This window comes from Cervus canadensis, chromosome 21 (assembly GCF_019320065.1).
Source record: "Cervus canadensis isolate Bull #8, Minnesota chromosome 21, ASM1932006v1, whole genome shotgun sequence".
NCBI classification, from domain to species: Eukaryota; Metazoa; Chordata; class Mammalia; order Artiodactyla; family Cervidae; genus Cervus; species Cervus canadensis.
In genome coordinates, this window is record NC_057406.1 from 43,855,384 (window position 1) to 43,871,733 (window position 16,350).

A 16,350-nucleotide genomic window follows, 5' to 3' on the forward strand; every position below is an offset into this window, starting at 1 on the left:
GATTAAAACAAGGATTGTACTATCATAATGGCTACAAACACTATCATTGATATTATATGTGCCAATCCTGTTTTAGATAATGTATAATATTCCTAATTTAGATTGCTATGTAATACTCCTGTTTTAGATAAGCATAAATTTTAACTATAAACATATTAAAAATAAAAACTCAGAATGTGAGTAAAATTACACAGGAAAATATGCTACTTTCTTATTTACTTACCTGAAAAAATATGATTTAAACAAAAGAACCAAAGGACTTCCTTTACTGCTTAATAGACTAACAGTTTCAGAAGTCTAATGACATCTAATCCCTAATCTTGCATCTTCTTGACAATAAGATTGTTTTGTATGCAATATCTCATTAAGTTGTTAATCATATATATCTACATTTAAGACAGTATTGATAGCACTAGAATCAAAGCCACAGTTTCATTTATTTTGCCTTGTGCCTCTCAGCAGGTTTCTGCCATGGGTGACATGGGAACAACCAACCACTCAGAAGTGACCGACTTCATTCTTGTAGGCTTCAGGGTCCTCCCAGAGCTCCACATTCTCCTCTTCCTGATATTTTTGCTTGTCTATGCCATGATCCTCCTAGGAAATATTGGCATGATGGTCATTATTATGACTGATCCTCGGCTGAACACACCAATGTATTTCTTCCTAGGCAACCTGTCCTTCGTCGATCTCTTCTATTCTTCTGTCATTGCACCCAAGGCTATGATCAACTTCTGGTCTGAGAGCAAGTCCATCTCCTTTGCAGGCTGTGTGGCCCAGCTCTTTCTCTTTGCCCTCTTCATTGTGACTGAGGGGTTTCTCCTGGCAGTCATGGCGTATGACCGCTTCATTGCCATCTGCAATCCTCTCCTCTACACTGTCCAGATGTCAACACGTCTCTGTGTTCAGTTGGTGGCTGGTTCCTATTTTTGTGGCTGTATCAGCTCAGTTATTGAGACCAGCATGACATTTACTTTATCCTTTTGTGCTTCTCGGGCCATTGACCATTTTTACTGTGATGACCGTCCACTTCAAAGACTGTCTTGCTCTGACATCTTCATCCATAAACTGGTTTCTTTCTGTTTATCTGGCATCATTATCTTCCCTACCATCATAGTTATTATTGTTTCTTATTTGTACATTGTGTCCACAGTTCTAAAGATACCCTCCACCGAGGGACGTCAGAAAGCCTTCTCCACTTGCAGCTCCCACCTGGGAGTCGTGAGTGTACTCTATGGTGCTGGCTCTTTTATGTATCTCACTCCTGACAGATTTCCTGAGCTGAGTAAAGTGGCCTCCTTGTGTTACACCCTACTCACCCCCATGTTGAATCCTCTGATTTACTGTCTGAGAAACAAAGATGTCAAAGACGCTCTGAGGAGGATCCTGAGGGAAAATATATTTTTATTTATTTCTGTTTAACAGTAATATACCTGAAAGACGCAGGCTTTATAACAACTTGGGGAAGCACTAACTCAAAAAATGCACCCATTGATCTTAGAAATATTTACTCTTAGAGAGTTAGTTTATTTGAATACCATGTACTTAAAACCAAAGAGTACATTTGGAATATATTTTGTCTGGCTGTTGATTTTGGAGTGTATGAAAAGACTTCCTCTGTACTTCATCTTAATTTTGGGTAAAAATAATTATTACCATGTAATTTTATTTTAGGGAAAATATATTCCAAATTTGCTTGTCTCTCTGAGATTGCTTCTTTTACATGTATTGTTAATCTTGAGTCAGTAACATGTGTTATTTGGATATGTATGCAACTGATAGAGGTAATCTGATGTAATAAGATTGATCTGATGTAATAAGCAAGAGAGAACAAAATATGAGATTTACTGGAGAAATCTTCATGAATGTTTAGTGAGAGAATCAGATGCTCTGAAGTGCACAGAGTCTGACTTGTATGTAAATTAATTGTTCAGAGGCTATGTGAGTGACACATTTATTTCATGGTTTCTCTGACTTGAATCATTATTATTTCTCCCCCTCATCTGAAGATCTGCTAGACTGATAAATTACTTTTGAATATTCTCCCTTTTCAAAAGAACACTGTAATAAAAAATAAGCAAGAATAAAAATAATTTATATTTTGTTAGATATGCCTTACTATTCATTCATCAAATTAACATTTACTGAATTTTGATGTACTGTTCACCCTAAAAAATTCTTAGGTGTAAATAATTTCTGTACTTGAGCTCACAAACTGAGGGGGAAATAGCTGAATAGAGAGCTAACATGTCATATGGTCAACCCAGTGAATAAAGGAATATGCAGAAAATATCAAAAGAGCATCTTTTATAGATGAGTGACCTAAATAATCAGGGAAAACTTCAAAAGTACATATTGAAACATAAGCGGATGTGAGCAAGATGAAGCACAGAAGATTTTGTGCAAAGGAAATTAAATAACTATATTAAGCTCCCTAAAGTTTGACACCTGATTGTTAATGTGCAAGAGAGGGAGTGAGAGGTAAGACTTAAGAGGAAATTCATGGAAAGTGTGCACACATAAAACAAAGAAGTTGGCCTTTATTCTATAGGGAGCGGGGAAGCACTGGGGATATTTTTAAAAGGGTATATAATTTTCAAATTGGCATTTTATAAAAAATCACACTGGTAACTTCTATAAATATTCATAGAAGAAGCTAATCGATGAAAGTGTGTGATTGTCCAAGAAAGAGGTTTTGGTGGCTAGAACAATGGCAGTCTTCTAGGAGACAGTGAAGAGGGGGAATATCTTTAAGGCCATGAAGAACTGAGCTGAATATTAATTGATGGTTGGTAAAATGAGAACTGGGTAGAAGTGAATAGTGACTTCTAATGTTTGAGCATCTTTCATTGGGGAAATGCTACCTCATAATATGAAGAGGAAATAGGGGTAATATTGTTAATCATTAAGAAAATAAAATCAGGTCAGACTGAGCATTCAAATCCTGGTTTTACCTATGTGCTCCATATTCAACTGTATTGACTTTGCAGTAACTCTTGTTTCTCAGTTTAATAAAAGATTCAGGTCAGTTCAGTCGCTCAGTCATGTCTGACTCTGCAACCCCATGAATCACGGCACACCAGGCCTCCCTGTCCATCACTAACTCCTGGAGTTTACTCAAACTCATGTCCATCTAGTTGGTGATGCCATCCAGCCATCTCATCCTCTGTCGTCCCCTTCTCCTCCTGCCCCCAATCCGTCCCAGCATCAGGGTCTTTTCCAGTGAGTCAACTCTTCACATGAGGTGACCAAAGTATTGAAGTTTCAGCTTCAGCATCAGTTCTTCCAGTGAACACCCAGGACTTATTTCCTTTAGGATGGACTGGTTGGATCTCCTTGCAGTCCAAGGGACTCTCAAGAGTCTTCTCCAACCCCACAGTTCAAAAGTATCAATTCTTCGGCGCTCAGCTTTCTTTATAGTCCAACTCTCACATCCATACATGACTACTGGAAAAACCATAGCCTTGACTAGACAGACCTTTGTCCATTGGGCAAAGACCCTGTGCCTGGGATTTAGGTGAACTGGAATTAAAAAGAATTAAGAGCCTCTTTCATTGAAGGCTTGTTCCATTTAGGACTCAGTGTTGCATGAAAGATTCTGTACTTTATGCCCAAAGAGTCTGTACTTCAGTAAAATATGCTTAAGTAACTTCTTAAAGAGCACACTCTTCTAAAACTTTATTACTTCTTTACTCATCTTTTGATATTGCATTTATAATTATAGCTGATTATAGTGTCACAACTAGTAAGATTTTCTTTATTTAAATGATAGTGTTCATGGTATTGAATCCTCACCAGATGCTACTACACTAACAATAATTATGTTTAAAAGTTTTACCCTACTTTTAATATTCAGATTTTATATAAGAAATATCTAAATAAACCAGTTAATAATAAGTGTTATTTATTATTCAAATAATAAACACATATCATATTATAAGTAAGTAAAGAGTAAATTTTCCATTTCCTGTGCTTTCTATTTTTCAGGTGAAAATGAAACCTTCATTCAAAAAAAAATATTTCTGAGTCTTTGTTCTAAAATGGAAATCTTTGAATCTAAAGAAGATCTACTCATTTTTTGTTCCAAACGCTTTATTGAGGAATAATTGGTGTGAAATAAACATTCAAAGTGCACCATTCTGTGAGTTTTAGCATCAATAAAAACACCACCACATTAAGATACTGAACACTACCTTCATTTCCAAAAGTTTGATTATGCCTCCTTTCAGTCCATGCTTCCCTCTAAACCCATCTGCAGATAACCAATGATCTGAACGATGTATGATGGAATCATACAGTATGGGCCTTTTCTCTCAGGCTTCTTTCACTGAGTAAAATTATTTTGAGAGGTGTTCATTTTGTCATATATAAGTAACTCATTCTTTGTATTGCTTAGTAGTATTCCATTTTCCAATGTGCAAATTTTGTTTATGAACTCTTAAATGAGCAGTTGATATGTGCGCAGTTTTTAGATACTGTGAATAAAGCTGGTATGTGTTCATATGTATTTGCCTAGATTGTTTTCCTTTATCTTTGGTAAATGTTGAGGATTGAGATGCTTAGATCTTATAATAAATACATGTTTGACTTTTGAAAAGACAACCAAGGAAACATCTGGAAATGAAGAAAGAAGAAACAAAAAAATATTACCCAACAAAATCTACTAAGTCTCCGGAAGAGAAAATCGATGACATTTGAGCCAGGACCCACTCCCTCCCTGCCCTGTCTCATCCCAGCAGAGGTGAAAGTGCAGTCAGGCAAGTGCAGGCAGGGACACAGAGATGCCTCTGCCCCTGGATCCCAGTCAAAGGCTACCGTGTCCCCTTGATTGTAGTTGCTGCAACCATTACTTATCCCCTCCAGCTCCACGCTGAAGAAGCTCTATTCAAGGCTAGAGTTGCTGATACGTCTGATGAGCTCTACCCAGCTCTCATTCATAGGGTAAACACTCTACCCTTAGCACGCCAGGCCAGGAGTATTACTGCTGCTCCACTCTCCCCAAAGACAGACGTGCAATACTCAGAAGACCATAGGCTACTGACCTTACCCAGAAACCTGCTCCTCAAGCAGCATCTTCTTGCCTGTTCAATCAGTCCCAGCCCCTGTAGGCCAGCTGTTGCTCTATACTACTGTGCTTTTCATACTTTTAAGATACTGTCCTATAAGATTTTAAATGTTTTCTTTATTTTTTAATGTATTTTTTATATGTTATTTGTTGAAAAGTATCATAAACCTATTAGAGTAGAGTACTATGGAACTGACTGTGATAGTTGAGTACCTAGGCTAACTTTGTTGGACTTACAAACAAACTGAACTTACTAATGCACTCTAGGAAGAGTTTCATTAGTATGTAGGCAACTTACTATACCTTAGCTGAAAAACACACTAAAAAGATTCAGCGGCACACTAGAAGTGCAGAAGATTGGATCAGTGACCTGTGGATGAAACTTCAATTAATAATCAAATTAGAAGAAAAAAGAGAATTTTATTTGAGGTTTATAATCTGAGAGGCAGTTACAATGCTAGCATCAGAAGAAAGGAAGATGATCTCTCTGGGCAAGCAGGCATTCCCATCTTTGAGGACCTCTGGTTAATGTGTAGGGGCTTCCCATGTGGAACTAGTGGTAAAGAACCTGCCTGCCAGTGCAGGAGACATAAGAGACATGGGTTCAATCCTTAGGTCAGGAAGATTTCCTGGAGGAGAGCATGGCAAGCCTCTCTAGTATTCTTGCCTGAAGAATCCAATGGACAGAGGAGCCTGGTGGGCTACAGTCTATAGGTTAATGTGTATTGCAGAAGCACACTGCATATTAGTGAGGGAGGGAGGAGGCCAAATAGACACACAGGGAGAATTTTGTGTCTATTTTTTCTTGTCCTGCCTCCAAATATAAATTTTATCTCATCACCTGGAACGCAAGGGCAGAAAAATATCATCCAAAGGAGCAGCAAAAAACAAACAAAATTCATAAAAAGCGTATATTAAAAAGTGAAGAACATGTAAGAACATCAAGCAGAGTAAAACACATGTTTCCAGAAGGAAAAGAATGAGAGAAAGAGGAATAAAACTAAATGAAGCAGTAATGGCTGGAAATGTGCATAATCTGAAGAAGGAAACACACATCCAGGTGCAGGAAGCACTGAGTTGCAAGTTAGTTAAATGAAAAGAGAACCACACCAAACACATTATAGTTTAAATGTCAAAAACTAAAGATAAAGAATCTTCATTTTTTAAAAAAAGTTTATTCATTTGCTGTGGCATGTAGGATCTTCCTTGCTTGGCGCAGGGGCTCTCTAGTTCTGGGGCTCAGTCTTCAGAGAGAGCAGACTCACTAGTTGCAGCCTCCGGGCTTAGTTGGCCTGTGGCACGTGGGAGCTTAGTTCCCAGACCAGATGTTGAGCCCACATCCCCTGCACTGCAAGGCAGATTCTCGACTGCTGGGCCACCAGGGAAGTCCACAAAGAGAGAATCTTAAAAGGAGCAAGAAAAAGCAACTTTATACATACAGGGGTACCCATGAGATTATCAATTGACTTTTTTCAGCAGAAACTTTGCAGAACAGAGGGGAGTGGCATGATACATTCATAGTGCTAAAAGAAAAAAAAATGCAAACAAGAATATTCTAACCTGGAAAGATTATCCTTCAGAATCGAAGGAGAAATTAAGAGTTTTCCAGACCAGCAGAAGTTAAAGGGATTCATCACCACTAAACTGGACCTATAAGAAGTGTTAAAGTGACTCTTTGAGCTTAATTTCTAAAATATACAAACAGCTCATACAACTTAGTAACAATAACAACAAAAACAACTCAAAAGAATGTGCTGAAGGCTTAAACAGAAATTTCTCCAAAGAAGACACAGATGGCCAATAGGCACATGAAAAGATGTTCATCACTGCTAATTGTTAGAGAAATGCAAATCAAAACTGCAATGAGGGGCCACTTCATAGCAGTCAGAATGACCATCATTAAGAAGTGTACAAATAAATGCTGGAAAAGGTGTAGAGAAAAGAGAACCATCCTACACTTTTGTTGGAAATATAAATTTGTACATCTCTGTGGAAAACCGTATGGAGATTACTCAAAAAACTAAAACCAGAGCAACCATATAATCCAGCAATTCCACTCCTGAGCATAATAGACACATAAATCTCTTATTCAAAAAGATACATGCACTCCTATGTCATAGCAGCACTATTTACAATAGCAAGACATGGAAACAACCTAAATGAACATCAACAGATGAATGGATAAAGATATATACAATGGAATATTATGGAGCATAAAAATTGAAATAATGCCATTTGCAGCAACATGGCATTGGACCTAGAGATTATCATACTAAACAAAGTAAGTTTCAGAAAGAGAAAGACAAATGCCATATGATATCACTTATGTGTGGAATCTAAAATATGACACAAATGAACTTATCTATGTAACAGAAATAGAATCACAGACATAAAAGAACAGACTTGTTGGTTGCCATAGTGGAGGAAGGGGAAAGGAGGCATAGATGGGGAGTTTGGGATTAGCAGATGGAAACTATTATGTATAGAATAGATAACCAACAAGGTCTTGCTTTAGAGCACACGGATCTATATTCAATATCCTGTAAAACCATAATGGAAAAAGATATGAAAAAGAATAAAAAAGGGAAACTTTTAAGTCAAAAAGAAAAGCTGCTATGTTGTAAAGGAGATGTTTGAAAGTAAAAATCTCACTGGTAAAAGCAAATATATAGTAAAAGTAATGGTTAAACCACTTGAAAGCTACTATGAAGATTAAAAGACAAAATTAGTAAAATGAACAATTACTGCAATAATTAGTTGAGGTATATAAAATATATATCAAATATATAACACATGGGGTGAGTAAAAATTTATTTAGAATGCCAGCAATGTAAAACAGCAACTTTTAAGTTGCTTTATATGTATATACATAATTTATATAATAATCACAGAACAAGCTGAGATATTTTGATCATCACCCCTTTTGGTAACTAAATCACTGCAGATGGTGACTGCAGCCATGAAATTAAAAGACACTTGCTCATTAGAAGAAAAGTAATGACCAACCTTAGACTGCATATTAAAAAGCAGAGACATTACTTTGCCACAAAGTTCTGTCTAGTCGAGGTTACGATTTTTCCAGTAGTCGTGTATGGATTGGACTATAAAGAAAGCTGAGCACCAAAGAATTGATGCTTTTGAACCTTGGTGTTGGAGAAGACCCTTGAGAATCCCTAAGACTGCAAAGCGATCCAACCAGTCCATCCTAAAGGAGACCAGTCCTGAATATCCATTGGAAGGACTGATGCTGAAGCTGAAACTCGAATACTTTGGCCACCTCATGCGAGAGGTGTTGGAGAAGACTCTTGAGAATCCCTAGGACTTCAAAGCGATCCAACCAGTCCATCCTAAAGGAGACCAGTCCTGAATATTCATTGGAAGAACTGATGCTGAAGCTGAAATTCCAATACATTGGCCACCTCATGTGAAGAGTTGACTCATTTGAAAAGACCCTGATGCTGGGAAAGATTGAAGGCAGGAGGAGAGGGGGACGACAGAGGATGAGATGGTTGGATGGCATCACCAACTCAATGGACATGAGTTTGAGTAAACTCTAGGAGTTGGTGATGGACAGGGAGGCCTGGCGTGCTGCAGTTCATGGGGTTGCAAAAAGTTGGACATGACTGAGTGACTGAACTGAACTGAACTGAAAAATGACTAAATCACAAGTCAAAATTTTTTTCATAATAAAAACTTTTTGTCAGATGGCAACTCCTATCAGTTCTTGCAAATCTTGAAAGTAGGAACAATTTCAGTGTTTTAATATCTCCTCTTCAAAACAAAAAGGAGGAAAAATTCTCCATCTTTCAATGCTATTAAGACAGCTTGAGTTTATACTGTGCCATGATTAGTATGAAGAAACCAAATGATGCTTTGTCTTGATGATGAATATATTCACAACAATTCGAAATTAAATCCAGTAAAAGCATAAAAAGATATCTCAAGACTTCAGATATAATATAATTGGTTAATATTTTTCATTTTATATTCACCCATTTTTTGAAACTGAGAATGATTTCTTACAGGCCTTACTTTTGATGAGGGAAAGAACACAAGGAGGGTAAGAAAAATAGGACTGACAATGCCAAAAATGAACTTCATCTCAGGAGACAGGGTGGTGTTGGGGCCTTTGCACATTGCTATTTATTTTCAGCCAACCTCCCCTCTTCAGGACCATATGATGGGGGTGGAAGCCAAGTAACTAAGAAATACTTGGATTTATTAACCGTTATTCTGGAAATTCCACTGAATCACAGTACCCAGAATCTGTGCCTTAGATTTACTCGGAGTTGACAATTAACAACCACCAGATGGCAGCAAACCGCAGCTATGTCAAGCGTTTGCTTCTGGAGACAGAAGCCTCCAAGAATACTGATCAGTTCTGCAAATCCTTTCTTGGGTGATACCATTGACTCTACAGTAACTAAGTACTACTTTTAGGGGAAAAGATATTTTGATACTGATAATGGTAATAATAATAACAGTTGAAGCTAGTATGAATTGAAAAACGTTCTTGTGCCCAAAGCTTAATTTATAATATTTTATGTAATCCTTAACATCTAAGTAGGGAAAATAATAGTGTTCATTCAATCTTAAAATCATTCAAAAAGTTTTCAAATCTATGCTCAGTGGTGCGTAGCCTTACAGCTAAGCTATCTGATACTAGAAGCAATACTCTTATCTGATTCTTACAAATGAGGATTGTAAACAAATCAATGATTTACTAAATGCAAATAAGAATTATTTTTAATGCAAAAGAATGAAGTTCACTGAAATAATGAGTAATATTAGCAGAGAAATTTTTGAAAAAGATGTATCCCTATCAAGTATTAAATCCTATTGTGCAATTAGCATGTGATACTAGCATGAAGAGACAAGCAAATCAATGGAAGAAAACAAAGAACTTGAAATGCATCTAATATGTATAAAATGTACCACATGATCAAGGGCTTCCCAGGTGGCACAGTAGTAAAGAATCTGCCTGCCAATGCAGGAGATGCAAGAGACACACGTTCTACTCCTGGGTCAAGAATATGCCCCTGGAGTAGGAAATGGCAACTCACTCCAGTATTCTTGCCTGGAAAACTCCATGGACAGAGAAGCCTGGCAGGTTACAGTCCATGGAGTCTCAAAGAGTCAGACATGACAGAGCACACACACAAGGTACTACATGATCACAATAAAAAATCTCACAAACTAAAATAAATTATTATTTATTAGAAACTTTGATATAATTTGGGGCCCTCTTGGCTAATATTTTACCAGAAGACCAGTAATTTCTTGATCCTGCCTGACTTTGCATCCTATCACAAATTATCTGACTTATTTGCCCAAAGTAACAGTACCAAATTATCATTAGCATCATTATTTTAATTGGTTGGAACTGAGTGTCAAATTGAACTAAAGCATTTGGGGAAGCCATGAGTTCTTGAAGTAATTCCCCTTTTGCCTAAATTCAATTGTTAGTATTAGTTTAGGGAAGAGAGAAAAAAACCTAGTTACTATGGAATTGAGTACAACCCATGTGCAACACGATGTGTGGGCTTCCTTGTGGCTCAGTTGGTAAAGAATCCATCTGCAATGTGGGAGACCTGGGTTTGATCCCTGGGTTGGGAAGATCCCCTGGAGAAGGGAAAAGCTACCCACTCCAGTATTCTGGCCTGGAGAATTCCATGGACTATACAGTCCATGGGGTCGCAAAGAGTCAGACACTACTGAGCGACTTTCACTTTCACTTTCATGTGTGAGACAAAGAAAAAAGAAAGAAAGAACCTGGTCTGACCTGACATGGATAATTGTCAGAACAGTGACAAACAAGTCTATAAAATTTTAAATAAAACAAGTGGTTCTCTCCCATTTATCATTTAGCTTGATTAGATTCCTAGATTCTTATTTAGTATTCACATATATATTTAAAGAAACAAAATAAAATTATGGCAAAAACTTTTACTTCCCCCCCCTTTTTTTAAGAGAAATATTGGCAAGTTGATAGAAAAAAATTGGGTCAAGACCTCAGTCTATCTTATATTGAAGAAGTATTTTATAATAACCAATATTTTAAATTAATATATTAAAATTAGCATTAGAAAGTATTTGATTTTCAGTGCATAAGTATATGTAATAGTTTAAAAGAGAAGACCCATAAATAAAACTTTATTAAAATATCTTGCTCTACACCAAAAATAAATTGATTCATGTGTTTAATAGAAATACAGAATATTATTTATATACATAATAAAAGAAGAATGGTCAAATTTGTTATAGGTCCCAGACTGGCTCCATATCCATACTTCCATTCAGAAATTGATTGTTTCTAGGCTGTGAGACTATATTTTTAAACTATGCCACCTGCTTTGGAAGATATATTGGGGTAATTAAATCCTGGAGCCATACTGGTGAAGAGCGTTGGCTACACCAAACTGCTTAGTCTCAATTTCCTCAATTGAAAATCATTATTAAAAATGATTATGACATATAGTACCTGTTAATACGTATCAGCCTTTATTATTATAAACATTTTATACTAAGATGAAAATGGGGAAATAAAAAGTAGTAAAATATTATTAACACATTTTCCATATAAATAACTGTTTCTCAAATACTATATGATGGGCTTCTGTTTTACAATAACTTTATGGATGATATACCTTAGAATAAAACCTGGATCTTGGAAAAGAATAGACCTTTCATCATAAGTGTTCTATGTAACCAAACATTAATATTCCATTTTGCCACTTAGTCAATGAGGCTGTTATCTTGCTCAGACAAATATCAGTTTAATTGCTTTGTAGAATTAAACAAAGTTTTTTTCCTGATTTAAGTAATAATTATTATATCTCTTGATGAAGGTGAAAAAGCTGTCTTGAAACTCAACGTTCAGAAAACTAAGATGATGGCCTCTGGTCCCATCACTTCATGGCAAGTAGAGGGGATAAGGTAGAATCAGTGAAAGATTTTATTTTCTTGGGGTCTCAAATCTTTGCAGACAGTGACTGCAGCCTTGAAATTAAAATACACTTGCTCCTTGGAAGGAAAACTATGACAAACCTAGCCAGGTTATTAAAAAACAGACATCACTTTGCTGATAAAGGTCCATATAGTCAAAGCTATGGTTTTTCCAGTAATCATGTATGAATGTGAGGGTTTGCCGGGAGCCGGCACACGAGATCCCACCCATGACAAGGTCCTGAGGAGGAGACCTGACAAGCAAGGCCGATCAGGACTTCAGGGATTTTGAAAAGCTGCCCCGGCGCTCACCTTAAACATGATCTCCGTCTTTCTGATGCTTGCTATATTAGACTACTCCCTAGTTTCTGTGACATGGGTAGAAGGTCTTCCCCCATCTCTCTCCAAACAGAATCAACTTAGAACTTTAATTAATATGTCCCCCGGATGGTGGTATCCTATAAGATTATCCAGGATGAAAGGAGTGTTTCAATTTAGACCCCTTTGCTGGCATTCTAGCCTGCTTGGCAAATGCGTACTAATGCACATGACTGCTCACAACACCTTAATCATAAACAGCATAAAGAACCTGATCACACAAAAGGCCCTAATAGGCACAGAGCCCTTCGGGGGTGAGGAAGCCCTATTGGAGAACACAAAAATGTTATCCTAAAAGTGGTTATAGCTAAAGATTTAGAAAAATAAGAGTTTAGAATTGTTAATTTTAACCAGGAATGCTAAACAGGGGCTGTCTCATTGGAGCTGCAGAGTCTTTGTGTGGTAAACCTTTTAGATAAATTTAACTGATAACTTCTGCAAAAGGACTGACCTTTGTGTTCGTTAAAGAATAGATTATGGAAAACAGCTTTGCATTCACCTAGGTCATAAAATGTCAATAGGCCCCAAGGCCAGAAGATAATGTACAAGACCCTCAAAAACAAAGAAGCATGCAGAAAACACCCTGGTTTCCTGAAGAACAAGATGATGTAATATTAAACTATCTTTCCCTTAGAAATGTACTAATTTAGGGTATAAAAGCCACGGTAAAAAATAAAGCATTGCCAGACTCTGCTGCACCCCACTGTCTGGTCACTCTCTCTCTCTCTCTCTCTCTCTCTCTCTTTCTCTCTCTCGTTCCCTCTCTCGTTCTCTCCCTCGTTCTCTCTCTCTCCCTCACAGACTTGGCCCTATCAAGGCTGGTCTCACGTCTCTCTCTCGCCGATGCCATTCATCCTGAGGGTATCCCCTGGATCCTGCCAAGGCTGGACCCCAGCAAGGGTTAAATCATAAAGAAGGCTGAGTTCTGAAGAATTGATGCTTTTGAAATTGTGGTGCTGGAGAAGACTCTTGAGAGTCCCTTGGACTGCAAGGAGATCGAACCAGTCAATCCTAAAGGAAATAAACCCTGAATATTTGTTGGAAGGACTGATGCTGAAGTTGAAGCTCCAATACTTTGGCCACTTGATGCGAAGAGATAACTTTGGAAAAGAGGCTGAAGCTTGGAAAGATTGAAGGCAAAAGAACAGGGCGACAGAGGATGAGATGGTTAGATGGCATCACCGATTCAATGGACATAAATTTGAGCAAGCTCCAGGAGATAGTGGAGGACAGAGGAGAATGGTGTGCTACAGTCCATGGAGTCAGAGAGTCAGACATGGATTAGCAGCTGAACATCAACAAAATATATGTGTGAACTATGGTATAATATTATTCACATAGATACAATATTATTCATTCAGATATAATATTATTTTAATGAGTAAAAGCAACCCTTAATATTTACTTCCTAATCAAGGGAATATTGAAATGCAGATATTATTATCACAAGTTGAGAACACACATGTTTTCATATGTCCTAATCAAATAAAATAATGATCTATGTACCTAAATTATTAAAAATATTTTATAAAGCAGCAAAATATTTATTTTTATATATGCAAATATCTTTGGCATAGTAATTTTGCAAAAACAAGAATAACGATGACATTTAGAAAACATGGTTTGCCCATTATGTATTATAATAACATTACAAATATGAGCAGAGAATCATTTACTGTGTAATACTCTTTTCACAGCATCTTTCACATCCCTGTTTCTCAGACTGTATATTAGAGGATTTAACATTGGAATTACAAGGGTGTAGAACACAGCTACAAGCTTGTTCTCTCCTGGAGAGGAGATGGCTCCAGGTTGGGCGTACATGAAGAACACAGTCCCGTAGAATAAGCTCACTGCTGCTATATGAGAGCCACAGGTGGAGAACGTCCTACTCCTGCCGTGGGTTGAAGGGATCTTTAGGACAGAAGACAGGATATATGCATAGGAAACCAGAATGACAGTTGTGGTGGTGATGACGATGAGAGCAGAAAGAATACACAGACCAACCTCGTTCACAAAGGTGTCCACACAGGAGATCTTGATCAGGGCTGGGACATCACAGAAAAAGTGATCCAATCTGTTTTCCCCACAGAAACGCAAACTGAAGGTGAAACCTGTCTGGACTGCAGCATTGATGCAGCCACAAGTATAAGAGCCGGTTACCAACTGAACACAGAGTTCTGGGGACGTGTGCCCAGGACACAGGAGTGGGGCGCAAACAGCTGAGAACCGACCACATGCCATGACAGCCAGAAGAAAGCCCTCACTGGTGACAGACAGAGCAAAGAAGAAAAACTGGACTGCACAGCCTCTGTAAGAAATTTTCTGTTCACTAGACAAGACGTTGGCTAAAGTTTTGGGAGCAATGACTGTGGAGTAGCAGAGATCTAAATAGGACAAGTTTCTAAGAGAGAAATACATAGGCATTTGAAGTCTGGAGTCCATCTTAATGACAACTATCATGCTGATATTTCCCACCAGAGTGACCACATAGACCAGCAGGAATCCTAGAAACAGGAGGATCTGTAGCTTTGGGGGGTTCTAAATCCCAGCAAAATAAACTCCATCACCTCTGAGAAGTTCCTATTACACTCACTCTTCATAACTGAGGTATGGCTAGGACTGAAGAGATGGTTACATGAACAAAATGAATGATCAGAATACTTGTTATAGTAAAAATAAGTAGGAACCAGTATGGAAAAGATTCATTTCATACTATGTTGTCCCAATATTTTACAGAGCACCAATGAATATAACGAGATTGCCATTCTTAAAATGTCATACTAGTGAAGAGTTCTGTCTGAATAGCCTTTTTCATGTATGCTCATTTGTAAATAGTGCAGATTGGCTGTCCAAGTATGCTTTGGTAAAGTGGAGATTCTAAGAAAATATCTGGGAATAAGAGCCTTCCCCCACCCTGGATTTATTATCAGTTTACTGCTGTTGAAAGTTGCTTCCATGGATGATATTCCTCACAGACATTATAATCCACTTTTTTACCTAAAATAAAATCTGTTCAATTCATAATCTCATCTTATTATTGAAAAATAATATGTAAATATTATATTTGTCTTTCTTACATAAGGAGGAAGACTCCAGGTCCTCACAACAGCATGATTCTTTCACACATTTATATCATATCCTTGTTTCTTTCATTTTTTGTCCCTATGGTGACATACAATTTTAGGGGCACAGTTTTCTAAGAACAGAATGATTCTTGCTGATATTTCCTAAACACAATGAAATCAGACTTTCGTGTTTCCCTTTGTTCCTTCCTACTTTTCTTCTCTCTTTTGCTTGCTTTGGATTTTGCAAATTAGAATGCAAGTGGAGAATTCTAAGATCTTGACAGAGATTTTCCTGTCTTTTCAGAAACAGGCAAATTTAGTTAGAGATACAATAATATGTGCATATGAGTGATAAGCATATAGGACAATTTAACAATAGCTTCAAAAGAAAAACTATGTATTTAAACAAGCTTGTATTATTTAGATTTATGCTATATGACTATAAAACATCCTCAGATTAAAATGCAGTGAGAGGTAAGGAATGGAAGTAATATTTATTCTAATTTTATAAGTGGGGAAATTGGGACAAAAGCAGATTTAACTGGTTTTTGGTTTAAGAGTCATGAGGTTTATCGGCATAATGATTTTTTATTCAATAGTCATAAAATGTAAAAGAAAACTGGCAAGCAGTAAATTTAAAACTTGTATACTATAGAAATATCTTTTATAACCTTATGAGAATAGAAATTTATAATTTTATCTATAATTATAATAAATAAATAAAATTATATATGATCTAAAAACATAAAATGTCTCATAATGTTTCTTATAATTTTTGTAATTGGAATTGCTATGGTTTTAATTCTGACATAATTTTAAGATAGTTGGAACTATTAAAGTATATTAAAATCAATTTGGAGCAGTTGCAATATCTACTCTTTTAAAAAAAATAGT

At 36.9% G+C, this 16,350-nt stretch overlaps 1 protein-coding gene and 1 pseudogene across 1 annotated transcript; one reads left to right on the plus strand and one right to left on the minus strand.

Annotated features, from left to right (window-relative positions):
• The first annotated feature begins 471 nt into the window (after positions 1 to 471).
• LOC122423768 (olfactory receptor 9K2-like) lies at positions 472 to 1,674 on the plus strand. Its single transcript, XM_043441125.1, has 2 exons — positions 472 to 1,382; positions 1,632 to 1,674. The coding sequence occupies exons 1-2, from the start codon at positions 472 to 474 to the stop codon at positions 1,672 to 1,674; spliced, it is 954 nt and encodes a 317-aa protein (XP_043297060.1).
• A 12,382-nt stretch (positions 1,675 to 14,056) lies between these two features.
• LOC122423197 lies at positions 14,057 to 14,991 on the minus strand (annotated as a pseudogene).
• Positions 14,992 to 16,350: the final 1,359 nt, after the last annotated feature.

Coding starts and splice junctions, on each gene's coding strand:
- LOC122423768 (XM_043441125.1), top strand. CDS start 472: ATGGGTGACATGGGAACAACCAACCACTCAGAAGTGACCGACTTCATT. Junction 1,383..1,631: donor GTCAAAGACGCTCTGAGGAG/GATCCTGAGGGA, acceptor GTACTTCATCTT/AATTTTGGGTAAAAATAATT.